This window comes from Delphinapterus leucas, chromosome 6 (genome assembly GCF_059928025.1).
Source record: "Delphinapterus leucas isolate spDelLeu-1000000601 "Yukka" chromosome 6, BTC_Dleu_Yukka2, whole genome shotgun sequence".
NCBI classification, from domain to species: domain Eukaryota; kingdom Metazoa; phylum Chordata; class Mammalia; order Artiodactyla; family Monodontidae; genus Delphinapterus; species Delphinapterus leucas.
Genome location: NC_143134.1, coordinates 118504082 through 118530496, shown reverse-complemented (window position 1 = coordinate 118530496; position 26415 = coordinate 118504082). Strand labels below are relative to the sequence as shown.

The following is a 26415-nucleotide window of genomic DNA, read 5'->3' as shown; positions in this document are numbered from 1 at the left end:
ACATGACCCACCTGAGCCTCCCAGATCCAGAGAGGGTAGCTGAACCCAGGGCCCTCCATCCCTGGCTTGGGCCTGGCTGCCCTGGCCAGGAGTCCCACGCTCCCTTGTGACTGCAGCCTTGGCATCCTGAGCACAACAGCCCCGCCCTCTGCCCCCCAGCCTCAGTGCCCACTTCACCTTGGGTGAGGGGCGGATCATAATGACCCTGAAGAGGCCATGGAGGCAGCAGGGAGGGGCCAGCAGAGGGACCAAGCCGGGAAGACGGGCTCTTCCAAGGAGCAGCCCACCTGGTAGGGGGCTCTAACTTCAGGGGACCGTCTCCGGCCCCGCCCCAAAGCCCCACTAGGGTGAATGTGACAGTAGAAACCAGCTCAGAGCTGACAACAATCTGGGAGTGGGGTGTGGTAGGGAGGAAGCAGGCTCTGAGATGCCAGTGTCAGAAATGGGGGGCGGGGGGCTTCCCTGGTGGCGCAGTGGTTGAGAGTCCGCCTACCGATACAGGGGACACGGGTTCGTGCCCCGGTCCGGGAGGATCCCATATGCCGCGGAGCGGCTGGGCCCATGAGCCATGGCCGCTGAGCCTGTGCGTCCGGAGCCTGTGCTCCGCAACGGGAGAGGCCACAACAGTGAGAGACCCGCGTACCACAAAAAAAAAAAAAGAAAGAAAAGAAAGAAATGGGGGGCGGGGCTGGGGCTCTGTCTCCCAAAGGGAGAATTTGTTAAAAATATGTCTTGCCCCACCCCAGACCTCTGAATCGGAATCTGGGGCATCTGTATTTTCACTAAGCTCCCACCCAAGGGACTCTGGGGCTCCAGAAGGAATGGGCAGCTGCAGGGCAGGTCACCCTTTCAAGCTGGTTCCAGGTTTCCCAATTCCCACCTCAGCGCTAATAACAGTAACAGCACGTTGAACACTCCAGATGCTAAGTGCTCTTTACCATGTGGTGCTGCTTCATTCTCACAAAGGAGCAGGCGCTGGGTTATCCCCATTCTGTAGATGAGGGCACTGAGAGCAGTTAATTAATTGGCTTGCCCAAGGGTACAGCTAATAAGTAGTGGAACTGAGACTAAATCCTAAATAATAATTTTAAAATATAATAACAACAGCAGCTAGGCTTCCTTGAGCACGTACAACGTGCCTGTCATTATTCTAAGCCATTTAAACGTCACAGTAACTCAAAAAGTGCGTACTCTCACCGTCACCGTTTTTCGGTGAGGTGAGGAAACAGAGGATCGGGACGCTCTAGCCTGAAGCCACTTGCTGTCTGGCGAGCCAGTGGTAGTAGCCCCGAACCACGCTGTCCCGCTCCGGGCGCTACGGCCTGGAGGCTGGTCTACGCCCTCCTCTCCACTTCACACGGCACCGCCCCCACTGGCTTGAGGATGCCCTGGGCTGAGCGCAGGGCCAGACATGCCCCGGCGTCGGCCCAGCTCCTGTGCCCAGCAGGTGGCGCCCGAGGGGCTCCCCGGCGGTGGCGATCGCAGACGGAGAGAGAGACCCGCTGCTGCCGAGGCTGCTGCTGCCCGAGCTCCGAGCAGCCTCTGGCGCGGGGGCCTCCGGGGGCTCCAGGGCTTCGGAGGGCGGCGCCGAGTGGTGGGAGGCCCCCGCGTGTGAGTCCTCGCCCTCGGATCCCGGGGTGGGCGTCAGGCGCCCCCGGTCGCGCCTGCCCGTCCTGCCCACCGTGGCCCAGCGGGCGGCCCGGAGCCGGACAAGGGCTGAGGTCGCTGCTGCCGCCGCCCATGCTCTTGGCCGGCGAGCCCCGGGAACCGGCGCCCCGGGCCTGGACAGTGCGAGGACCCCCGCAGGGGCTCGGCCAGGGAGAACCCCGACTCTATGGGCGACCTCCTAGGAGAGTTCCTCCCTGGCCGGTCCCGGCAGTTCCTGCGCCAGCTCAGGGCCTGAGTCTGCGAAGCAGCCGCGACCACCGAGTGAGGCCCCTACGGCCCCCACGGGGGGGCTGAGTCATTTCCGGTGGGGGTCCCACCACCTGGAGTAGAATAATGGCAGTGTTAGCAGAGTATGCCTGGCAGAGTCCTGGCGATGGCAACCACCCCTTGAGGGCGGGTCTACCACTGCCCCTATTGTACAGATGAGTAAACTGAGGCCCAAGGCCATGCAACCAGGAAGAGCCTGGTAAGGATTGTCCCCAAGAGAAGACTCAGAACTATTTCCACCTCCTCCTGGCTCCCAGCATCCTCACCATCACAGCATCAAAGGGGTGTGTCAGAACACTCTGGAAGTCCTCCGCAGTGTCCCCGCTACTCCTTCCTCCCAGACCTGGGGTAAGTGTCAGTGACCTGCCGGTGGGGACAGGGTTGTCATCAATGCTCTGACTATGGGGGACCCTGATCACTCATGCCAGGTGTGGCCTATTTGTCTTCAAGAGGCCAGTCATTGTACTTCAAGAATAGTCTTAAGAAGATTTTGCTCCATCAGATACCTGCCCTGGGGCCCTTCAGGAGAGATCACTCACAATTCACCACGGTCGAGAAGACCAATCTGCGTTATGGGAGGATGGGGTAGGGGAGTGGGGAGAAAGGGCATTTCTTTCCTTCCTTTCTTTCCTCTGCCTTTCACCCATGAATGTATCCATCTGTCCACCTATTCATCCATCTGTGTGTCCATCCATGAATCAGGTCTTCTCCTAACCTGTTCAAGGATCATCCATCAACATCTGTGAATCCATCCACCCATTAATCAGGTCTTCTACCAACACCTTCATAATTCATCGATGAATCCATTCTCCCATTCACCCATTCGCCCTTGCATACATCTTATCTGTGAACCAGGTCTTTTAAAACCTATTCGTGAATCTCTCCATCCATCCATCCACCCATGAATCAGGTCTCCTGTTGATCCATTAATCCACGTATCCAGCCAGCCAGCCAGTTATTCCCAAATTCCCACAATTCTATCCATCTACCCATGAATCCAGTGACTGATCATCTACCAATCCTTCCATCCACCTGTAAATCCAGGATGCTATCCATTTTTAGTCTTGAAGCCATGTACAAGTCTACACACTCATCTACATAATCATTCACCCACCTATGCATCCATACGTGTGCCCATCCTCCTAAGGTCCAATCCTTGTATTAAGACCTCTTCGGGAATTCCCTGGCGGTCCAGTGGTTAGGACTCAGTGCTTTCACTGCTGTGGCCCAGGTTCAATCCCTGGTCCAGGAACTAAGATCCTGCAAGCCACGCGGTGCGGTCAAAAAAACCAAAAAAGACCTTTTCATTAATTCATCTATCTGTCCACCCACCTACCCAGCTACCCAGTCTTCCATCCTTTCACACAACCCACCATTCATTCATCCATTTCTTCCTCTAATCTTTATTAGCTTTTACTATATGTCACATATCGGGGGAAGTAAAATAAGGGATGGGGGTAGGAAGAGCCTGGGCATTAGAGCTTAACTGGGCCTAGATGCTGTAGCTCTAATGGCGGGGGGAAAGAATACAGAAATAATTCCTCCTGCTTAAACAGGCTTAAACATGGATGAAAGGTGAAGAGCATTGCCCTCCTGCTTAAACAGGCTTAAACATGGATGAAAGGTGAAGAGCATTGCCCATGAGTTTAAAGACCAGGGAGAGGAAATACACTAGACCTGCCATTCCTTCTCATCCTGGACCCATGGCAGACAGTACTAACTGATCACAGCACTTTTCCCCCACTGAGCCTCAGAACCCTTCCTGACACAGTGCTCCAGGCAGACACCGCCAGTGGATCAGAGCAGGTGCCAGAAATGAAACACATTTGCCAACCCAGGAACTTTAAATCAATCGGACCAAATAAACACACTACTTCTCATAAGATATAATAAATAAGAGTGTGGAACTCATTATCTTGAATGTAAGCAACAACAGGGATGGATACCTTCACAGTGTTTCACGTTCAGGAGCTAGTTCTTGAGCACTTTAAGGTGTGTGGGGTTCCCTAGTAGGCCCTGCTGGGGACAGCTGGGTGCATTAGAAGCCGCTCCAGCAGCATTTGAGAGGAGAAGCTGAGATTTCAGACCAGTGGGCACAGCTGGGGCAAGCCTTTGGCTGGTCCTGAGGCCAGCACCAAGCAGGCATGGATGAGCAAACAGCTGTTGCATAACTAGGTCCCAACGCCTGTAGCCGACACTGTCTTGGCCATCTCCTGGATGCCTGGCTCTTCAATGGGCTTATGAAAAGCGTCCCCTCTGGGTCCAAACGGACATAAAGCTGTGGACAGATACATGGAGTCAGATATATCAATAAGCATTGTACGTAAGGTCAAATGTGGCATTTCTGAATAACAGAGCTGTGGATGAATCAAGCAAGCCCTCCTGCAGCCTTGCTCTGGAGGCTGAAATTAATAAATGTAACCATAACAGATCCCCTTTATTGAGCACAGGCCCCTTGCCAGGCCCTGTACCAGATGCCTCACGTAAGTTATTTGATACTCACCAGACTCTTATAAGGATGCTATTATCGTGTCTACAATACATAGTACATCATTTAAAAGGGAAAACTGTAAAATGGAGACTTGAGGGCAGTCTGCCCCATGTCGCAGGACTGGGAAGGGGCATAATTGAAATTGACGATTGTAAGAACAGTTCTCAGTTAGAGATGCTTACCCTTGGCCCTGCAGACCCTGGCCTGGGTGGTGGTGCGGGGGACGGGGCTTTTCAGTCTCTGTCATCTCTTCACAACCCTGTATGGTGGGCACAACAATGATCCCAATTTTACAGACAAAGGAACTCAGGCTCAACAGAGTCAGAATTGAAACCCAGGACTGCCTGACTCCGGAGTTCATCTCCTTATTTTCTCTGCCGAATTGCTTGATATATAAGAGAACTGGCTCTGGAACCAGAATTCAGATCTCAGCTCCGCCCCGAACCAGCTGTGCGATCTTGGGCAAGTTGCAAAAAACGAAAAACAAAAACGCTCTGTGCCTCAGTTTCCTCATCTGTAAAATGGGAATAATAATAATAATCGTGTTTCACAGAGTTGTATGGGCTGGTGGGCTGGAGAGGCCAGCTGTGGTTGTCAGGATCCCACAGGGAGCTCCGGCCTGGTGGATGTGTGTTGTCAGGGTGGCATGAGGGGCTGGGGCCTCAGGCCCTGGTCCTCCCCTGCCCTTCTCATCTCTCTCACCAGGCCCCACACTACACAGGCCCCCAAGCTCAAGGCCGTGCTCACCCACAGCTCCTCGGGGGAAGGCTCAGGGCACCGCAGGCGGTGTTGCCCCTTCCGCGTGCAGTTTGCAGATGAGACGCTACGGGACACAGCGCTCCGCTACTGGGAACACAGCTGTGCAGGTGAGCAGACAGGAAGGGGAGCTCCAGGACTCCAGAAAGTTCCAGCCTGAAACCTGAAGAGCAGAGGCTGTGGCCCTGGGTCCTGGGAGTTAGGGGCCGGCCAAAAAGCCCAAGAGACCATTGATCCTGTGGAGGAGGCCCTTGAACTGTCCTCTCTGGAGGCTGTTAGGGTGACCTTCAAGGACCAAGTAGAGGGTCTGAGGTCCAGCAGAGATGTCCCAAGGCTGCAGCTGTGGCCCAGGAAACAGTGGCTGTCCAGGCCTGGCCACCACGGAAGGATTTCTCACTGCCAAGGGTTCCCACACGCTGTATCTGCCCACCTCGGAACCCACAACCTCAGCCTGCAGACCCCGCACATGGCCTCCAGGGGCTGGAGAAGGTAGCAACAAAGGCACCCGAAGCATCCTTTTCCCATATCCCTGAAGGCAGACCTCAGAGGCCTGGCTTGGGAGGTGCCCAGAAAGTTCTAGAAGGTCACGCCTCCACGGAAGGCTGGCACTGCCTGGTCCAGCAAAGAAGCTAGGAACCAACCACCAGGCCCAGGCCCCCAGGCAGAGCTTTGCTCGTGTTGGCACAGTTTCCAGTGTTTTCTGAAGTGGGTGTCAAGCAGTGGGAAGAATACACGTCTTTGCTCTGGTACGATCTTTCCTAAGGCCTGCTTTCCCCATCTGCCCAGCCCCTTCTCTTCTCAGGATCCAGCAGTCCAACAGCCTCATCTATTTATTAAGCACCGACTGTGTGCGCTTTCAGAGATCGGCTGCCCCAAAGCCTCGCTGGGGGCAAAGCCCTCAAAATCCAGGACCTTGGCGGATTCAGAAGGAACCCGACCCATCCCCCTCAGGGTCACAGGAAGTTGGAGGTGGAAGCTGCAATTCTGCCCAACTTCTGGTTGTTCGATGGGGCAGCCAAGGCCCTGAGGGCAGATGACACAGCAGCTGAAAAGAGATGCCAGAGTGCCCCCTGGCCACCCCTGGGAATCCAAGGAAAGGGAGCACCTGGAGAAAGTTTCTTGGGAATGGCCGTTGGCTGGCACGGGAGACACTTCCTTGACAGCCACTGGGCTGTGGTCATACCCCAGAACACCAGAGTGGAGCTCAGCGGCTGCTTCCCAGCCCTTTCCATCCTGAGGAATTCGGGGTTCCTGACCAGCCGGAGGGGGAGCTGTTGGACAGGAAACACTCTCCATCCCCATAGGATTCTCAGCATCGTCTCTTGGATTTACATGGTGGGACGACTGGCCTTCCGACTGTGGGAAATGGGGCCCATTTTGGGCTGAAGCAGGAGTGGGGGTGTGGGGAGGGGGGAGGGGGCACAGCTTCGGTAATAGAGGCAGAAACAGTCATGCAGGATAGTTTTAAAACCAGAGCCTTCCCTGGAGGCAGCCAGAAGGCCCTGGGAGCCTTGGGTTGCCATGGAGACAGGACTCTGCCAGATCTTGCCTGCCAGAGGGAGGAGGAGAGAGGGGGGTATAGGTGCCCCGCCTGGGTAGAGAGATCTCACCCGTGCTCTCTCTCCTCCAGTCCTGCAGGGCACCCTCGAGAACAGGACAGCCAGCGGGTCAGCAGCATCGGAGCAGGTGTTCGGGAGTGTCGGGAGATGGCTGGAGAGTTTGCCCAAAGCCCTGTATCCCAGGGCCAAGGAGGACACCATGGCCAACTCATTCGGCTGGGACTTCCCTGGCCTGTGAGGCTTTGTGGAAGGGGATGGGATTCATGCATCTCCTCATCCTGTAAACCTCCCTGTCCAGCTGTGGTCTGGGCCCTTGGGGGCTCTGCCAGCCATGGGTGGACCTGGGACTCAGGGTCCACACAGTTCATGGGCTCCTGTCCCCCTTAGGTCCCCCCTGGAGCCGAAGGGCCACCTCTCTGAGGACACCTCTATGAACAGCAGCCTGCCCTTCATCCCCAGGCCCACCACCCAGAGGTAGCGGAGCGGGGGCACCTGAAAACCTTTCTGGAGCAGGTGGGCAAATCACCCTGTTCCTGGAGCCAGAAGCTAGTGAGCAACTTCTGGCTCAACTGCTAGTGAGCCAGAAGCTAGTGAGCAACCCCACTCCAGCCACCTGGAGCCCCCCTGCCTGGTGGGGGTTGGTGCCCAGTGGGGTGGCCAGGGCTCTGGGTTAAAACCCCCGTATGTGCTCGGCTAAGGGGTGGGCTCTCAGGCCAGGCTGCCTGGGTTCAGATCGCAAGCTCCTAACTTTCGATCGGTGGGGTCTTTTTCGTGTCAGTTTCCGCATCTGTAAAATGGGGCTGACCACAGTGCCTGCCCCCTTGGGCTGTGGTGTAGAATCCCCCTGGGCCCAGGGAACCCCATCTCCTGCCCAGAGGCCCCCAAAACGCCCAGCTGGTCCCCCTTCTCTCCTTAGGAGTCCTTCCTGCCCAGCTTGGTGTTGCACACACGGTCCTGAAACAAGGCCGCCCTAAGGGGCACCAGCTTCCCCTGCCGTCAACATCACGTCGCGCTCAGAGGTGAATGGCTGCTGGTCCCCAAGCCCAGGTGTGGACACGGGTGAGGGGTGAGGAGAGGCCTTCCCTGACCCACAAATAAACGCACATCCCCGGTGGCTGGTATCTGCTGTCAGGGCTCACCTTACAAACCTCTCCTAGTTGCTGGTCTTTGGGGGTCCTGGGCCAGGGGGAGGGCTGGGGCGGAGTCACAGCTGGGATGAAGATGGGGGGGCAAGGCATCTTCAGGGGTCAGGCTTGTTCCAAATGAGCCCCTCTTCTGGGAGGTGGGAGACCCTGCCACACATCTCAAACCTGGGACCAAGCCTCTGTCAACCTAGATCAGCCCACACCTGAAACAGGCACCTGCCCCAACCTCCCCCAGCCCAGCCTCCATCTTTGACGGGAACCAAAGGCTGCTTGCGGACCTCCCCTGTGGGGTGAGGGCATCCAGACTGTGGCCAAAGGGACAAACATTTGTCTTCTGTGTTCCCCAGGCCAGAGTCTTATCCCTGGAGGGCAAGCATCTGGGTGGGCAGGGGTCAGATGTTTCTCTCCCACTTAGGGGGGCAGTGTTCAGGGTCACACAGGAGGTGGCGCAAGACAAGGTGGCAGGAACTGCCTGGAGCTTTTCCGACCGCTGCACTGACCCAGCAGTTCCACCCCCATTTGCCTGTCTGCTGGGTTTGGCCCTGCCACACACCTGCGTTCCAACTGCTGGGCAAAGTTTGGCCCCTCCCCTCTCTCCTAGAAGCAGCGCTTCGGCTCCAACCCCTCGCCAAGGCCGGGATCGAGGTCTTTATCGCCACCTCCTGGCCAGTGAAGAAACAGCCACGGAATCCACACCCAGGCGCAGTGCTGAATAGCAAAGGCTGGGATTTGGGTTGGACCGGTCGTGGGGATTTTAGGGCCAGGACGGGTTGTGGATGGGGGAGAACTGTTTCGAAGGAGGGCCCTGGCTCCAGAAAAGGCCATGGATCTACCAACCCTGTGGGGATGGGATGGAGCAGTGCTACCATTCGCCTTCACTGGGGAGTGTAGTGGGATTTCGATCCCTGGGATGACCTATCCCCTCCATCCCCACTTTCTGGACTTTCACTCCTCCCCCACTCCCCCCCCAGTACTTATATTTCCTGGAGAGCCTGCGGGTCCCGGAGGAGGCCTGATTCTACTGCACCTTTTCTTCGTGGCCTTGCACAGCCCACCTCGCCCTCTCCGAGCCTCAGTTTCCCCGGCAGAGCCGCGGCGGACCCCAAACCGGCCACAGGCTGCAGCGTCGCGCCGCGCCCACGCGGGGGCAGTGTTGGCCTGGCTTTGGCGCCGCCCGGCGCGGCCGAAACTTCTCAGCCTCTTGCTAAAGGGTCGGAAACTTTTCCCCTCGCGCGGCGCTCGCGTCTCCGGCCCTGCGCCGCGCCGCCTCCTTCCACCTGCCCGAGTTCGCTTACGGACCGCGGGGCGGGGAGGGGAGGCTCCCCAACCCCCAACTTCTCTTTCTCGCTTTTCGTTGTTCAACCAAAATACTGCTAAGCTTGCAACACCGCCGTCAGCCACGAGCACTGAAGATTGAGTCCCGCGTGCAGCGCACAGGGGCGGAGAAGGGGGCCGGGGGCGGCCCTGCGGCGTCGGGGCTCCCAAGGCGGGGCGGCCGGACAGCGGCCTCCCGGCGGGGACCTGCCCGGTGGGCTGGGGCTGGGGACCCGGCGGGCGGCAACGCGGGGTCCCGCAGCCCGGTTTCTCGGGGACCCCTCTGCTCCCCGCCCCCCCCACCGCCGCCCGCCTCGCCGGCCTACCTTCCGCTCGCATCGCCCCCCTCGCCCCCGCCCCAGCCCTCCATTTCTTCCTTCCCTCTCTCCATTCTCCTCCCCTCTCCTCCCTCCGCTCTCTCTTTCCCTCCTCGACAAACATGGATTCTGTGTCAAGAGGACCTTCAGCGGCAGCCCCGAGCCTCCCCGCCCGCCACTGCCAGCAGAAACGCGGGGACACACAGGGACAGCCGCAGACAGGCCCCCGGAGACGCGCCCCACGCGCACACCACACACTCGTCGCGCACACACGTCACACACGCACACAGATAGGCACCACAAACACCTCCACACCCACACGCATGCAAAGACTCACACACCACGACACTTAGAAACCCCACATACTCACAGAGGACACGCGCACGTCCTCCCCAGCTAGGGTCTCCCAGCGACCCCACCCCGACATTCCAGAGTCCACTTGTTGCCTTGGAGGCCGCAGATGCAACCTCCACCCCAGCCCTCTGTAGACCTTTCCAACATGCCCCTGCCCCTCTGCAGGCAGAGCTTGAACTTGAATGTGGGGTGACCAAGAAGGGGGAGTGGAGGGGAGGGAGTGCTGCAGGGAGGGGATGGACCCCTCCCCAGGGTCCTCCTTTTCGCTGGTACATTTCCACTCGGGGCTGGCAGGTGGCCAATCCTGCCTGGGCTCCTGGGAGCAGTGCGGCAGGAAGGCTGGGGAAGTGGCTGTGGCTGGAGCTGGTGCCCCAGCTCTTGCTGCCTACAAGCTCAGAACCCCCCTGAATCTCTGGGGGTGGGCAAGGCAGGCGTACCCCCCACCGGTCTCTTCCAATTCCTGTCTGCCCTTATCACAATAGCAGCCTGCACCCCATTCCATCTGCCACCCACACCCCGGCCCTGGACCACGGGAAGACCGGGGCCAACCCAGGCTGGGGGGCAGTGGGAGCTGGTCTAGTTTTGGAGGTGGTGGGGAGGGAGGAATGACTCCCAACCCAGGGCAGAAGGAAGTGATGGGAGAAGCAGGAAAATGCTCCTTTCTCCCGGCGGTCCCCACCTCACTGGGCCTCTCCACCCGCTGCAAGGGCATCTCCTTAGCTCCTTTGCAGATAAGGAAACCAAGGCCCAGAGAAGTTAGGGGGTCTTGCCCAGGCCGTGCCAAGCACAGGAGCCGGAGCTGGGACTAGGTCCACGCGTGTCCTATGCCAGTGCCCAGCCTTCAGCCACCCACACCCGTGTCTTCTCACAACCATTTGTCGCTGGGAAACCGAGACCCAGAGAGGTTCATCTCTTTCTCAAGGTCACTTCGTTCTGAAGGGTTGGAGTCAGGATTCAAATTCAGCAGGAAGAGATGCCGACGATGTACAATCCTGGGGCTCCCTCGCCCCAGGGCAAGCAGGGGGGTCTGGAGGACCCTTCCTGCCCCGGGTCCTTGCTCCTGCATGAAGGGCACCTTGGAGGCAGGGAGAACGGGGGCAAGGTCAGGTAGGGAGAGAGATGCATTTGGAGGTGGTGTTTGTGGAGGATGTGGAGACTGGTAAGCGAAAGGACAGGAGCAAAGGGTCCTGTGAGCCGCAAGCCTCAAGAATTGCCCAGAGGGTGGGGCTGGACCCGCGGGGAGGTGGGAGGGCAGCCTGCCTCCAGACAGGGGCGTGGTCAGAGAGGGTCCCTGCCCGCAAGCTCGGATAGCAATGAGGTGCCACTGGAGACATGGAACCTAAGAGAGAGCCGGTCCCACGGTGGGCTCTGGGGACATGAGCTGCCCCAGGGGCTCATTCACTTTCATTCTGCCGGCAGTTCGGTGAGCACCTACTGTTTGCCACACACACGCTGGGCCCTGGGAGCACGGTAAGGCACAGCCCTGCCCTCAGGACGCTACAGTCTGGTGGGGGACACAGACTCGAGTGGGCGATTGCAGGACACAGTGACAAGTGCTGTGAGGGGAGGCCCGGGCTTTGGGGGCACAGAGGGGGGACCAAACCCACAGTTTGGGGCACGGGGTGGACACCTGGGCCTTTTGACGACAGTGAGATGGAGGCATGGTCAGAACCAGACAGCAGACCAAAAGCACAGGAAGGGAGGTGATTGCTGCAGGCCCTACAGCGAGGCTGGTGCCACGATTCTTAGCACGGGTCAGGGTAGGGCAAGGGGCCCAGGAGGGCTGTTGATGACACAGAAGGAAGGGCCGGAGTTCCCCTAGCCAAGACAGGCACACATACACACACCCACTCTGCCCCGGCCATGTGGGGCTGCGCACTACTCATTCCTACTGCCTTTGTCTGTGCCATTTATCCTAACTCCCCGAGACCCCCTGCCCTGCCATGTCCTCCCTTTCCCTGACATTTCTGCCTTTTGGGGTCCTGTTGTCCTTCCCTCCCAAATATGCCCTAAGTGACAGATGGTCTGCAGCTTCCAGGGGCTCCTGCGGAGGGCCATCAAACCCCTCCATGGAGACAATGCGTGCTGCCACCTCCACAAGCCTCAACATTCCTCTGTAAACAGCCTCAGGAAAGGGGGTGACACTGGTGATGTTCATTGTGCCGTTTGGGCCCATCGGAGCCAGCTTCGGACGCTGGGTGGAGTCCGAGCCAGCAGCAGAGATTGGACCCAGCACTGGGTTCTGGAACCCTCTTGAATGGTGGCACTTGGACCCAAAGAGCCAGGGGCAGCTCATCTGCCATCTCCCATCATGAGGCCTTGGGGACCCTTAATGACTCACCCGCCAGGGTTTCCGGATTTATTGTCTGCACCTGGCAGCCCTGGGGATTGCGGTGACACCCGCAAGCTCGCAGGGAGCCCCCATCTGGGCTCTGGGCTGGCTTCCAGCTCCCCCAGCTGCAGGGCACAGCAAACCCCGAAGAATCTTCTTCCAAGAACCTGCTGGCCCAGGCAGCCCGGATCCCTAGTGTGCATTCTCCAGGGGACGATGCCTCCCCAGGATGGCTCCCGAGTAACTGCTGACAGCCCACAGCCATTCCATCATGTTAACCAAGAATCCACGTGAGCAAGACAGACCTGGGCCCTGCCCTCACGGAGCTCAGAGTTCGCCGGGGATCACAGAGGCACAGTGACAAAGGCTATCGAGCAGGTCCTTGTACAGACATCGCTCCAAAGACTGCCATGCTTCAGAGCTTACTGATCCATGAAGGAGGGCGCAGCTCTGTGAAGTAGGCACACCCTTAGCTCCATATTACTGATGAAAAAACCGGGTCACAGAGAGGTTAAGTCACTTTCCCAGGGTCACACAGCTGAGCTCCAGATGAGAAGTCAGTGAGAAGTGCTGTGATGAGGGATGTACAGGCAGGTGTGCAGGGGAGCCCAGGGCAGCTGCATCCTCTGAGGTGAGGGTTTCCTCCTCCAGAAAAACTAGCCCCAGATTTCCTCTGGCCCAGAGGGAAAGGCCCAGGAGGGCAGGACTGTAGCCAACATACACAGGCTGCCTATCAATGGTAAACTCTACCCACGCCTCAGTTCTGTTCCTTCTCCCGTATTCATTCACAGAACACATTTATTGGGTATCTACTGTGTACCAGGCTCTGTGAACAAGACAGACACACTCCTGCCTCAGGGAGCCCACATCGTGGTGGCCAGGCAGATACAGATGGGGCTGGGCTCACAGTGTGTGACCCCTGCAGTCAGCCACACAGGGGCTTGCCTAAAAGGACCCTCCACTGAGTTTAAAGCCGTCATCTTGAGATTCTTAATTAATTTTGAGCAAGGAACCCTACATTTTCACTTTGCCCTGGGCCCTTGCAAACTGTATAGCTGGTCCTGGACACAGACATTACACTGTGGTGAATGCTGGGCTGGGGCTACAGGGAGGGCTGGCAGGAGGGTCCACGAGGTTTGCTGGAGGTGGCAGTAACACATCGGCTTAGGAGTAAGCTTTGTCCTGACCCCAAATCCTTTCATAGGTCCCCAGCTCCCTCAGGGCAGCTCCCTGGGAGCTGGGTCAGCATCAGGCAGGAGGTCAGGACCAGCAAATCTCCAAAGGGACTTTAAAAATACCCCTGCATGTCTGTATCGACTAAATAACGCATGCCCGGCATCGGTAGGCAGAGGCCAGAAACCAGAGAGAAGAAAGCCCTGCTTAGCCATCCCCCACGAGGCCCTGGTCCCTCCCACTAGGTAACAACGTTTCCTGGGCACCTTCCTGAGTTATTCTGCATCATACAAGGAAGTGCTTACACTCATGTATTTTTGTATTGTGATACTGACTTTTTTGGTTTGTTTTTTGGTGCGGTGTCGATTTTATATACATTCTGTATTGCACACGCTTTCTGCCCTTAGTGTTCCCACTCGTCAGTCTAACTGGGAAATCGGAGAAGTCTCTTTCAAGGTCATTGAATTGTAGAGATGGAGAAACTGAGACCCAGAGTGTCAGAGCAAGTGTGGGTGTTCTGGTGACCCAGGCGCGGCTCCTGGCCTTGGCGCACTGAGACTCATGGTCCTTCCACGTGCTCATATATGCCCAGGCCTCCCTGACAGCCTCTCTCCTGTCCTAATTTCAAGGACTACCGTGGAGGGAGCCAAAGCTCCATCCCGTGAAGGAGGTACTGTGATGATCTGCATTTCTACATGAGGCTCAGACAGGTGTGGCCACCATCTTGGGGTCACACAGCTGAACCAAGGTTGGAACCTGCAAAGCTGCACTACCTCCCAGGAGCAGGTTCACATTTCCCGGGGGGGGAGGGGCACTGCCCCTTGCCATATACTCACAACTTCCCTGATGCCAGATGGGGAGGCCCCTGACTTCAGCAGGTGAAAATTGGGCAAAGGACCCTTCCAGCCTGACAGAGCCACCAGGATGGAGCTGGCGGGAGTCCCAGCAAGGCCTGGAGGGTGGGGCTGAGCCTGGTGGCCTGCTGGCGTGGGGGGGGGCGGGGGGGCAGGTGTGGGTGCATCTCCCCTAGGCCCCAGATGCGTGGAGGCTCCTGGCAGGCGCCCTTGGTGGGCTGTACCTGTCGAGAGGGCTGGCATCAGCTGGTTGAATATGCCTGGGGCTGCCGTTCAGCATTTGGGTTCTAAGGGTTATTTTTATTGTGTTTTGTTTATTCAAAGCTCGCCTTTGAAATCTGTTTTCGAGCCTCCCCCATCCCGGAGAAAGGAGCTGGTTTAGGTACAACGCGCTGCGTTGTCTCAACCTTAAAAAATAATTCCCCTTGAGTTGGGGGCTCATTATCCCTGGGCACACACGGCCTCCCAAGTGTGGGTGCCAGTGGTGGGTCAGCAGGACAGCCCGACACCCGCCTGCCCTGCCGAGCCACCCCAGGCAACAGGCAGCCCCAGAAGTTGGGCCCTCCAAGCACTGGGGGTGCCATCGACGCTGGCGAAGGAAGGCGCAACTTTGGGGGGGGGTCATGAAACCTTTTGACGAAAGCTAAGGACCTTATCTGTCCAGAAAAATGTACCCACGCACAAAGCTTTGCAGTCAGTTCCAGGAGCTTCTAGGACTTACTGAGGCCCATCCACAGACCCCCTCCCTCCAGTTTAGAACGTGTTCCTAAAGGAATCCCACAGTCAGCCTTTTTGGAATAATAATGAATAATAATCGTAATAGCCAAAATTGAGCAGTTACTCTGTTTCAAGGGCTGTACCGCAGGGTTCCTCAGATTAACTCACATACGCCCCATGACTGAGGGTCACTCACCCAACGTCACACAGCTGGTAAGGGGCTACGCCAGGATCTAAGCCCAGCCAGTCCAGCCAGTCTGTACTCTTAACCTAACCTAACATATACACGTGTGTGCGCAGGTACACACGCGTGTGCGTGAGGGTACACAAACACACACACACACACACGGTGCCTCAGTTCACCTGTGGGTTAGCCCCAGGAAGAGTCTGCGTGGGGAGCCCCAGGTCAAGCACCCAGGCTTGGGAGTCTGGTCAAGCTTCACAACTGGGGTCCAGTCCTTGTGAGGATCAGATGAGACCCACCTGGAGATTCCCCAGGCTCAGGGCCAGCGTCCGGGCTCCACCATCCCGGGATCTGATATTATTTTGAGGGAAGGAACCAAAGTGGGTGTCCCACAGTGCAGACACCCCTGGAAGACTGCCACCCAGCACAAGGCAGTCTCCTCCTCTCCCTCCCTCGCCCCTCTTTCCTCCTTCCCTTGCTACTGTCTCCCTCCCTATTCCATCCTCCCTCCCTCCCCCATAGCCCCCCCCCCCTCCACAAACAAGGCAAAGACCAGGGTGGAAACAGCTCTACCAGGTACACAGCACACTTCTGAGAAGCCCAGACCCCGTCTTGGGGAGCCACCAGCTCTACCCAGTTTGCATGTGGGCTGAGCCCTCAGACCAGGCCAGGCTGCCCGATCCAGTTGGCCCCTCCCTCCTGCCCCAGTGCAGGGTGGACAGGGCCGGGCCTCCACGGGCCTTCGAGGCTGGGATTTTCAGCGTTTGTGGAGTTAAGACCCTAATACTATTTTCCAACAGCTTTTGGTGGTTTAATAGAATCGCGGGTAAATCTAACTTGCGAATTTTCCCTTTTGATCTCCTTCCTTCTTCTTTTAGTAGCTCGACAGAGTTGGGTTTAGAACAGGGTTGGAGACAGCTCCCACCTCAATCCTGCTCCCAGCTGGGGATCTCCCAAGGAGACCTGAAGTCCTGGGGTGTCACCGACGTGGTTGCCGGCCTTCACTCTCCCCTCCCCCCACCTTGCCTCTTATCCTGCCACCAGGCACTGACCTGGCCCACGCAGGCTTTTCCAAGCCGCGAGGTCCTGCCCCTCCGCCTTCTCCGTGGCTTCTCCCCTCTTCTGCAGCAGGCCAGACCCCTTCACGCCCCCAGGGCCTTTGCACATGCTTTCCCCTCGGCCTGACATGCTCTTCCCACTAGCTTCACTGACTTCTGTTAAACATCGGGCCTCAGCTTAGATGTCTCCTCCTCAGGGAAGCCCTCCTGGATCAGAACCGAACAATGGTTACATGACTGGTGCACAGAGGACCACTCTCAGCGGACACTGAGTTCCGGGAGCCCAGGGACTGAACAGGTCCCCAGCCCAGACCCTACCACACAGGAGGCCCTCAATAAATGCTGGGCGAGGGGGCTCCCTGCTGTGCTCTGCGCCTCAGTTTCCCTGCCTGTAAGGTGCCGTGTGATGATTCTCTGGTGCTCCCTGTGAGTTTCTGGCAAGGATCACACTCATTTCACAGTATGTGACTTCCTTGATTATCTGATTTTCCAGGGAGGAATTCTAAATCTCTGGGTTGGGGTGGCATCTGCCTGATACCCGGGCACCCATCCCATCCCCCCAGACTGAGTGCACCTGACATCCTGGGGAGGCCCATTAAAACCGCCCTCTCTTGGCAGATAAGGCCCTGCACAGAGAAGCACTTCCAGGCTCTGTAACTGTGTTGTTTGACCCGTGAGGTGGGGGACGGTGGTGGTGGCACCACGGCTGTCTGTGGCCAAAGCTATCAAATCAGGCACCGCGGCTCAGTGCGGGTTCACATTTTGACCTGGTCATTTCCCGCGAGACTGAGGCCCACCCTTCACTCCTCTGTGCCTCAGTCCCTTAGCTATATAATGGGCATAATAACAGTACCTCCACCTGGGGTTCTTGTGTTGACTGAGATGGTTCCCTGCCTGGGCTCTGGGGAGCCCTGCCCTTCTCATCCCGGAGGCAGCAGCTAAGCTTCAAGTCTCTGGAGAAAAAAACAAAACCACACAACAAACAAACAAGCAAACCCAGGTCAATACCCAGCTCTGCTACTTAGCCGGCTGTGTGACCTCCTAATGCCAAGGTTTTCCCATCTGTAAAATGGGGGTGATAAGTATAGCTGCCTCTTAGGGTGGTTGCTGACCAAGGTGAGCCCTAGCTCCCTGCTCAGATCTCAGTAATCCAGACATTAGGGAATCTTCCCAGAATCTTCCCGGTGCTAGGGCTTCCTGGGCAGGGAGGAGGGTAACTGTGGAAGCCGAAGCACAGAGAAGGCAGCGACAGGCCCGAGGTCACACAGCCCGACCGGGATGGAGGCTCTGTCCCCGCTGGGCCCAGCAGCGCAGCCTCGCGGCCCCCGCAGCCCCTACCTTCCCTGAGTGCCAAGCCCTGTAGGGACATGCCCTGCAGGGACGTGCAGGGCCTCCCGGAGGGCGCGCCGGCCAAGCCGCGGGATGAAAGGGGAATCCGCCCAAACCTGCCTCCCTTCCGGCTCGCCCGCCACCCCCGCCACCGGATCAGGCCGGGGCGGCGGGCTTTGATGTCGGCGGAGTAGCAGCGGCCCCAGCGCCCGGCCAGCTCGGAGCCTCCGGGAGGCCGACTTGAAAGGGCAGCGGTGGGTCCAGCCTTCCCGGACCTTCCGGAGGAGGGGATGAGGCGGGAGAGGGGGTGTGGAACGTCCAAGCCCCGCCCATGGAGCTAAGAAGAGGGTTGTCCTCGGCGTTCAAGGCCCCACCGGCGGGTACCATGCCAGCGCCACCGGTCGTGATGCTCCCACTAAGCCCCTGGGCCAGACAATAACTGTGGTTCCCAGATATTGCCCTATCTCGGGCCCTAGCATATGCTGTTCCTCCTGCCTGAAAAGTCCTTCCCACCTTTTCCTTCCAGGCCTCAGGGTCAGCTCTTGGGTTGGGGCTTTATCTCTTCTTGTGAGCCTTCCTCGGAACCGCTCCCCAGCCCTGCCAGGTGCCCTCCTCCCGGTCCGCTGCCGCAGCGCCCCCCGTGGCAGCCCACGCTCTGGTAACCGCCCCCCCCCCCCACATCCTGATCAGCTGTGGGTTCGCACTTGGGAAACAGGGGAAAGGAATCTTTCAGTAACAGCAGCCATAATAATAAGCCTTAGGGGCAGCCCGTCTGGTGGGGGGAGGTGGAGGGCGCTGAGAGAATGCCAGGTTCCCGGTACACCGTATCCTCCAATTACAAAGCTGGGTGGCCTTTCTCCCCACCTCCAGCCCGGGCCTTGCCCTCACTGCAGAGGGGCTCAACCACGGACAGCTTCCAGAAAGCCCCAGCCTCCTGACTCCCTGCTCCAGTGTCCCGTGATGCCTCCTTGAACCCTCTCCTCTGCCCGCCCAGCTGACTTCCCGCGCCTGTCCCAGCGCCCCAGAGTGGCAGTCTGGGGACAGAGTTCTGGTTCCAAGTTGCAGATGGGGACACTGAGGCCCACAAAAGGGTCAGGTCCCAGAGCTTGGGGGACAGAGCTGGCAGCGCTAGGCCTCAGGAAAGAGAGGGAGCCCCTCAGGCTAGATTCAAACCTAAGAGTCCATTCAACCAAGGCCTCCTGGGTCCAGGCACCATCCTTTTGTGGAGGGGGGTGGGGCTTTCATATACTAAATACAGGAACAAACTGGCCGCAAGCCTCAAGACAGCTTTCCGTGTTCTGTCTCAGAAACTGCTGTTTAGATGCATGCACGGCACCATATAACTGGCCGTGTGTGCACACAAATCCAAGGGCAGCTCTGAAAGGGCCCTCCGGTGCTTCCCCAGGACGGGGAGGGTGGGGCGTGGTTAGGCGGGGTGTAGAGGTGGATGTGAGTCCTAGGTGGGCCAAACCAGATGCGAGCTTCAGCCTCCCCTCCAGCTCCAGCTTTCTGCCTCCCCAGGGGACTGGGTATTCTGTCTGCAGCTCCCCCCCACCCCTCCCGCTGCTCCCACCCCCATCCCACGGTCTGCTGTCTCCTGGGTTAAGCTGGCAGCGGGGAGAAGGGAGAGAGAATGGAGGGCTCACTCCGGGGGCAGGAGACCTGACTCCGGCCTGGGCCAAGCCTCTCAGCCTGTTTTCTCATCTTTCCTGGAAGTTTGGACTAATTCTCCTACTTCCTCCCTTTAATGAGTGTTTGCTGAGCACTTACTCTGTGCCAGCCCTGTGCTAAGTGCTGTGGATGCCTCTGTGGACAGGATCGATTCATCATTTAGTGGGGGGAACAGACGCGAATCAAATAGATCCATAAATACAGGCTATGATGGTAGAACTACAGACGGTTCAGAGAAAAGGCTCTACTCCAGACATCAGGAAGGCTTCCTGCAGGAAGTGGCATGGATGAATTGAAAGCAAAGGCCAGGGCAGGTGAGAGTAAGTGGTGGCAATGGCAGAGGGCAGAGTGGGTGGGCTGGATTTTGTGAGTGTGAGAGAGGGGACTCACGGCAGGAGGGAAGAGCAGGGTGGTGTGGCAGAGGCCAGGGGACAGCAAGGGGTCTGGGCAGGGTCCTGGTTCAGCAGGGCCTTGCCGGACCTGGGAACCCACAGAATCCAGCCCAGAAGGTCCTCACTGCCCGGTTGAGGGAACGCAATGGGTGTGACCAAAAGAAGCAGGAGGGATTAAATTGGGGTTAGAAGACAATCCCAGCCTGTATTTCAGACCCCACCTAGAATGGACTGGCCAACGGAGAAACCAGAAACTAGGCTCTGAGGAGGTATGATGGGTGGGGCTGGCTCCAAAGTGCATGGCAAGTAGAAAGGGCGTGTGATCCGCGCTCCTAGAAGACTTTTTCTTCCCCAGGCACGTGGGCTCTTCGTACTGTGGCGTGTGGGCTCTTTAGTTTGCGGCCTGCGGACTCTCTGGTTGAGGCCTGCGGGCTGTCTGGTTGACGGGCGCAAGCTCAGTAGCTGTGGCGCACAAGCTCAGTAGTTGTGGCGTGCGGGCTTAGTTGCCCCACAGCATATGGGGTCTTAGTTCCCCAACCAAGATCGAATCCGAGTCCCCTGCATGGGAAGGCGGATTCTTTACCACTGGACCACCAGGGAAGTTCCCCCCTCAGGACCCAATCTAAATGCTCCCTCTACTGTGAAGACTTCCAGAACATACCTCCACCCTCTGCCTCTGTCCCCTCTATGATTTCATGCACGGTTCACCCATGTGTTCTAAAACAGCCATCTTTCATTGGACCCCTACTATGTGTCAGGTACTTGCTGAACGCTTTGACTCAGAGAGAGAAATAGCTCGCCCAGGTGCCACAGCTGGGAAGAGGCAGGACCAGGCTAGGGGCCCAGGACCACCAGACTCCACCCCAGGCTTGTGCTCCTGGAAGGGTGGTGTCCATCTTCATCCCTTTACCTCTCCTCTCCTCCCACCTCAGATCTCAGCTCAGCTGTTCCCTCCTCCCGAGGCCCTCCGTGGACTGTCCTCCCAGAGTCAGTCAGTGCCTCTTCCACCCCCCATGCTGTTCTCCATTCCCTCGTTTCACTTCCTTCATAGCTCTTGTCACAACTGCAATTATTTCCTTCTTTGTTTACATGGTTGTGGATCCTCCACAACTCTCAAGCCAACTGAAGCCCCCACGAGGCAGGTTGTGCTTCACACAGGGCAGACTTCAAATAGTAGAGGTTTAAGCAAGAAAAGTTTCTATTCTTTGCTGAAATAAATACAGGCAGTCAGGGCTGGTATGAGAGTCCATGGCCACTGGGGACCCAGGCTCCTACTGTTTTGTTGCCCTGCCGTCCTCGACACACAGCTGCAACCTCGCAGTGCACAATGGCTGCTCCAGCTGCAGCCTCCATGCTCACAATCTAATCCCAGAAAAGAGAAAAAAGGGAGAAGGTGTCCCCCCTGTCCTTTAAGGAGGCTTCCAGGGAGTGAGCCCCAGCACTTCTGCCAACATCCCATTGGTCAGAACTTGGTCACATGGCCACATCTAGCTGCAAGGGAAGGTGGGAAATGTAGTCTCTAGGCCAGGCAGTTCTATGTCTAGCTAAGAATGGGGGGTACTATTCGGTTTTTTGTTTGTTTGCTTTTTTAATTTATTTTATTTTTGGCTGCGTTGGGTCTTCATTGCTGCGCACGGGCTTTCTCTAGTTGCCGCAAGCAGGGACTACCCTTTGTCACGGTGCGCGGGCTTCTCATTGCAGTGGCTCCTCTTGTTGCGGAGCACGGGCTCTAGGCGCGTGGGCTTCAGTAGTTGCGGCACGCGGGCTCAGTAGTTGTGGCTCGCGGGCTCTAGAGCGCAGGCTCAGTAGTTGTGGCGCGCGGGCTTAATTGCTCCGTGGCATGTGGGATCTTCCCGGACCAGGGCTCGAACCCGTGTCCCCTGCATTGGCAGGCGGATTCTTAACCACTGCGCCACCAGCGAAGCCCGGGGGTGCTATTCTTATGGTTGAAGAGAAAAGAGACCTAGCAGCCTGTGTCAACAGTTCTCATCTCCTGGCTTATAACAGTAATAATAATGACAATAATAACAGCTGACGTGTATTTATTACGTTACTTTGCAGTCGTTCATTTAATCCTCACAATAACCCTCAAGGTAGGGAAACTGAGGAACAGTATTAGTCAAGTCACCTGCCCAAGGCCACCTGGCTGGTAAGTGGTGGAGCTGGGATGCGAACCTGGGGCCTTGTAGCTCTAGAGCTGATATGTCTCTGCTTCTCTGCAGTGCCTGATAAATAGCTGCACGATGAACTACTGACCCGACTGAATTTGCTCATCTCCATGCGCCCCATAAATGCACTGGGCACCCCCCCCGTGTGGGTTCCCCCCTTGGGCTGGCTCAGAGTCTGGGCTGTGGCCTCCAGGACTGAGCCTGGCCTGATGCAAGGGGGCTCAGCGAGGCCAGCTCCGGGACAGGGCAGGGGGGTTTACCACTTGGAGGGGACGGAGGGGCAGGGCAGCTGTGCTGGAGGGTTCCAGAGAGCCAAGGGGGAGGGGCGACGTGGAGGCAGCCTCTGGGCTCCTTCACAAAATGAGACTGAATCAGTGTGAAAAGATCTTTCCAGGGCAGTGTGGACGCTGGGGTGGCCCTGCCCCAGCTTCTGGGTCCTGGGGTGTCCTGATCCTGGGGGAGCACGCAGGTGAGCCTGGGGGTGGGTAGGAGCCCGGGGATGTTGTCTCACCAGCGTTTCTCCAACGCCTCCCCTGGGTGGTGACTGCCTCCCCGTGGGGTGTCTTGCCAAGGAGCTCTTCCTGGGGACATCTTCCTACTTAATCCATCTGGGTGTGGTGCAGAGAGAGGAGGCCTGGAAAGGCCAATCTCCAGCCTTGAGGCTCCATCCCTCAGGGAGAGAGGCCCAGACGACCAGAGAGCCCCGTTGTCTCTCCACCCAGCCCCACCTGGACACCAGTCGCCCATCTGCTGGGCCTCCTGCCAGATTCCGCAAAGCTCTTCCTTCTGGCTCACGGCAGAGGTCAGCTGAGCGCAGGAGGGCAGCAGCTCCGCTGTGTGTCACCTTCTCTCCAGGATCCAGGTGGAGACATAGCTGTTTTCGTGGTAAGCCAGGGCCCCTGCCTACTTGCAGGTTTGAACTGTTCTTAATACGCAGTACGTGCTCAACCAGTTGCCCTGAATCCCCACACAACCCAGGAAGAGGGCTCCACGATTATCTCCATCTTCCCAATGGGCCCGTGGGGCTCAGAGAGGGGGTGAGACTCCCCATGGGTGGCCCAGCAGGGACATGGTAGAGTAAGGACTCCCTGCTCCAAGCTCCCTGGACTGCCCTTGGTTCCAGGTCCTGGAGCCCCCCCTCCCCTTTGCCCCCAGGAGAGGTCCAGAGCCTGGTGGGGCCCAGCTCACTGGCTGCTGGCATTGTTTCCCCAAAGTGGGAGATGCCAATCAGGCCTAGGGGAATTCATACAGGACTTACGGGTCCCCAGCAGCTCAAACTTCCACTCCTCCTTGGCCAGCTCTTACCTCTGGCAAGGGAGAGGCAGGCCTCAAGTTTGGAGCCAAAGAGCCGAAGACCTCAGGAGCATCTTGACTCCTTCCCAGGAAGCCTGGAAGGCGCTCCCTGTCTTCTAGGCAGCAGTGGTGGGCCCCGTGCCTATCCCGGGCAGTGTGTAAAGGCTGGGGGAGGAGGACGTGGGAGAAGCACTGCCGAGCCCTCCAGGGGCTTACAGTCAGGCTAGGCGGGTGGGCCCATGGTAATCACGAGAGGCAAGAAGCTCAGAGTCAGAGAGATTGGAAGGCGCTGTGCTGCTGGCTTTGAAGGAGGATGGGGCCACAGCCAAGGAAAGTGGGCAGCCTCTAGAAGCTGGAAAAAGCAAAATTCTCCCCTAGACCCACAGAAGGAACACAGCCCTACTGACATCTGGACTTCGGGCTTCTGACGCCCAGGCCATAAGAGAATACATTTGGGTTAAGCCACTAAATTTGTGCTTATTTGTTGCAGCAGCTACAGCAAACCCATACGGGGTGTTGCACCAGCTCTTCTCCCAGGTCTTAGCCAGCACTGCTGTTCCAGAAAGAAAAGAAGTAATATGCAGTGATGCAAATGATTAAGGGGCAGAGGTGGGAGCTTTCTGAGGTCATGGGGTCACAGAGGAGTCCCTGTCTGGGACTTTCCATCTGTATTTCCTCCAGGAAACAAAACTAGCCCGTTTGACTGCCGAGCCTGGGGCTGCTGGGGGGCCTGAGAGGTGAGCAGGAGAAACAGGAGAATGTGCTTCCGAAGCAGAGCTGTGGCGCCCCTCTGGGCTGCTGTCGGCCGCTGCCTCCCTTCACCAGGAGGCCTCAGAGCCCAGGGGTCAGAAGCTTAGCCTGGAGACCGAAGCCCGGGCGCTGCTTCTCCGCTGTGCTGAGCTGTCACCTGAGTCTCTGGACAGGTCCCCCAACCTCTCCGAGCCTCAGTTTTCTCTTCGGTAAAATGCAGACAATTGGTAGGACTTAGCTGTAGGGCCCAACTGGATGCCACGTGTGTGAAGAGCTCAGCACAGGGCCAGGCACACAGGTGTATCCCTGCGTGTGTCCGGGTGGGCAGGCATGCGTGTACAGGTGCTTGTGGACAGGTGTGCACGTGCAGGTCTGCGTGTGCCAGGACCTGTGTGCAGGTACATATGCAGTCTGGATGAGTATTCTGAAATTCACCTTTGACCTGTCACTGCCCGGCTCACAGCCCGCTGTTGGTCCAGGGAGAAGTTCACCTCTTCAGCATGGCCTCCAGGACCCAGCACCGTCTAGCACCTGCAGCCTCTCCACCTCCTCAACTGCCCAGCTTGCACCCTAAGATCCAGCCCTGCCTGCTTCCACTCCGTTCCTTAGGTGGGTCACGTTCCCGTGGGAGTCCAGGCCTTCGCCCATGCTATTCCCTCTGTCTGGAACACTTTTCCCTTTTCCTCCTCACTGACTAGCTCCTACTCAGTCTTTGGGTCTTGGAAAGGTTACCTCCTCCAGGTAGCCTTCCCTGACTGCTACCCCCACTGGGATGATTACCCTTTGACCTCACAGCAACTCCCTCCCATGTGCTCCCCTGGTCTCAGCACTAACCACAGGGTAGGATAATCGCTTGTGAGCATCCTTCCTCCTTCTGAGGTCCTGTTCTGAGGGCAGAAACCTAGACTGCCTTGTTCTCTCCTGTCACCAGCACCCAGCATGGGGTCTAGCCCAGAGCAGGTGCTCAGAACTTTGTGGAATGAATGAATGAACGAGTGAATGCACAGGTGTGGGTACATGAGCGAGGAGGCTGCGATCACACGCGTGTGCACGTCTGTGCTTGCTCGATGCTGGAGGGGTGTGCAGCCCGTATGTTCCTGCAGGTAGTGATGGGGGACAGTGGTGGAGTCAAGACTGTGCCCTGGAGGGCGGCTGGAGCAGGGGGAGGCCAGAGCGCTCCACTCCCCACTCTGGTCCCCTCTGCCCTGCACAGACCGTGGACTCAGGGAGGCTGCTTTACTGTTGGAGGGGGAGGAGAGAGTGGGAGAAGGAAGGAGGATGCCTGCAGCCTTCAGCGCTGACACATTCTGCTCCTTCCTTCCTCCCTGACCTCCCCATGACCTCCATCCCCCAGCCTGGGCTCCTCCACTGAATGGGGGAAGGGGCAGAGACCTCCCAGTGTCCGCAGGGGACACCAAGCCAGGCACTACTTCTCCAGGCAGCCGCCCCCCCGCATCCCCCCAGCTCTGGCCGGGGTCCTGGGTCCTGCGGAGGACCTGATCAGGCCAGGAGGGGGGCAAGCTGGGGTGCGGTGGCTGGGTGAGGGGTGGCCTGGCCCCTTAGCCCAGACAGCCTGCCTGGTCCCTCCCTCATCCGTGGGTGAGGCAGGTCATGCCACCTCTCTGACTTTTAATCCTGTCATCTGTAAAATGGCACCACAGCACTCCCTTGCAGTGTTGTAGCAATTAATGAGATCATGTTTACAGAAGGTTTGACACAGTGTCTGGGGATGGAGAATGCTCGTGAGTATAATTTTTTTTTTTTTTTTGCGGTACGCGGGCCTCTCACTGTTGTGGCCTCTCCCCAACAGGCTCCGGACGCGCAGGCTCAGCGGCCATGGCCCACGGGCCTAGCCGCTCCGCGGCATGTGGGATCTTCCCGGACCGGGGCACGAACTGGTGTCCCCTGCATCGGCAGGTGGACTCTCAACCACTGCGCCACCAGGGAAGCCCTCGTGAGTATAATTTTGTCAATATCGTTATCACCCCACCTCCTCCCCAGTAGCCATCCTGCCCTGAGAACCGCGCAGGTTTGGCGTCAGCGCACCCTGGGACCGTAAGACAGCTCTGTCTTGCTCTTACTTTTGTCCCCAGCCTCTTGCACAGTGTCTGGCACCGAGCAGTTGCTCAAAAAATGTATGTTAAATGAATGAACCAGCAGACTCATGTGGATTTAAAGCACTTCCTCTCTCCAGGCCTCAGTATCCTCGTGTGTAAAACTGTGTGTCCACAAACTAAGAATCTCTGAGGTCCCTCCCAGCTTGAAATCAGGACTGGATTTTTTTTTTCATTTTTATCGGGGTTTAGTTAATTTAAAATGTGGTGTCAGTTTCAGGTGAGGACTGGATATTATTGTCGCTGCTGTGCTGAGTTTTGCGTCTTTTTTTTTTTTTTTTTTTAATATTCATGCCAGCTAACACATCCCCAGGCCCCCTCCCCTGGACACACTGCCGACCTGCCTTGACCCCATTCTCCATCATGGAGAGCTGGTGCAGGGGTCTCAAAACACAGATGTCTGCCAGAGAAAGACAAGAGTCTAACGTGCTCACAGGGCCCCACATGTCCCAGCCCTTGGGAGGCTTTCCAGCCTCATCTGAAGCCTCCACCAGCTCCACTCCACAGGC

General features: G+C 57.7%; 1 protein-coding gene across 1 annotated transcript; it reads left to right on the top strand.

The window, feature by feature from the left end:
• The first annotated feature begins 1411 nt into the window (after positions 1–1411).
• Positions 1412–8139, top strand: C6H9orf50 (chromosome 6 C9orf50 homolog). The gene is given in 12 exon segments (XM_089912654.1): positions 1412–1492; positions 1494–1712; positions 1714–1781; positions 1783–1897; positions 2129–2283; positions 2386–2502; positions 5132–5292; positions 6813–6975; positions 7129–7219; positions 7222–7290; positions 7658–7684; positions 7687–8139. Coding segments are annotated over 12 exon segments (1344 nt in total). The 3' UTR covers positions 7765–8139.
• Positions 8140–26415: the final 18276 nt, after the last annotated feature.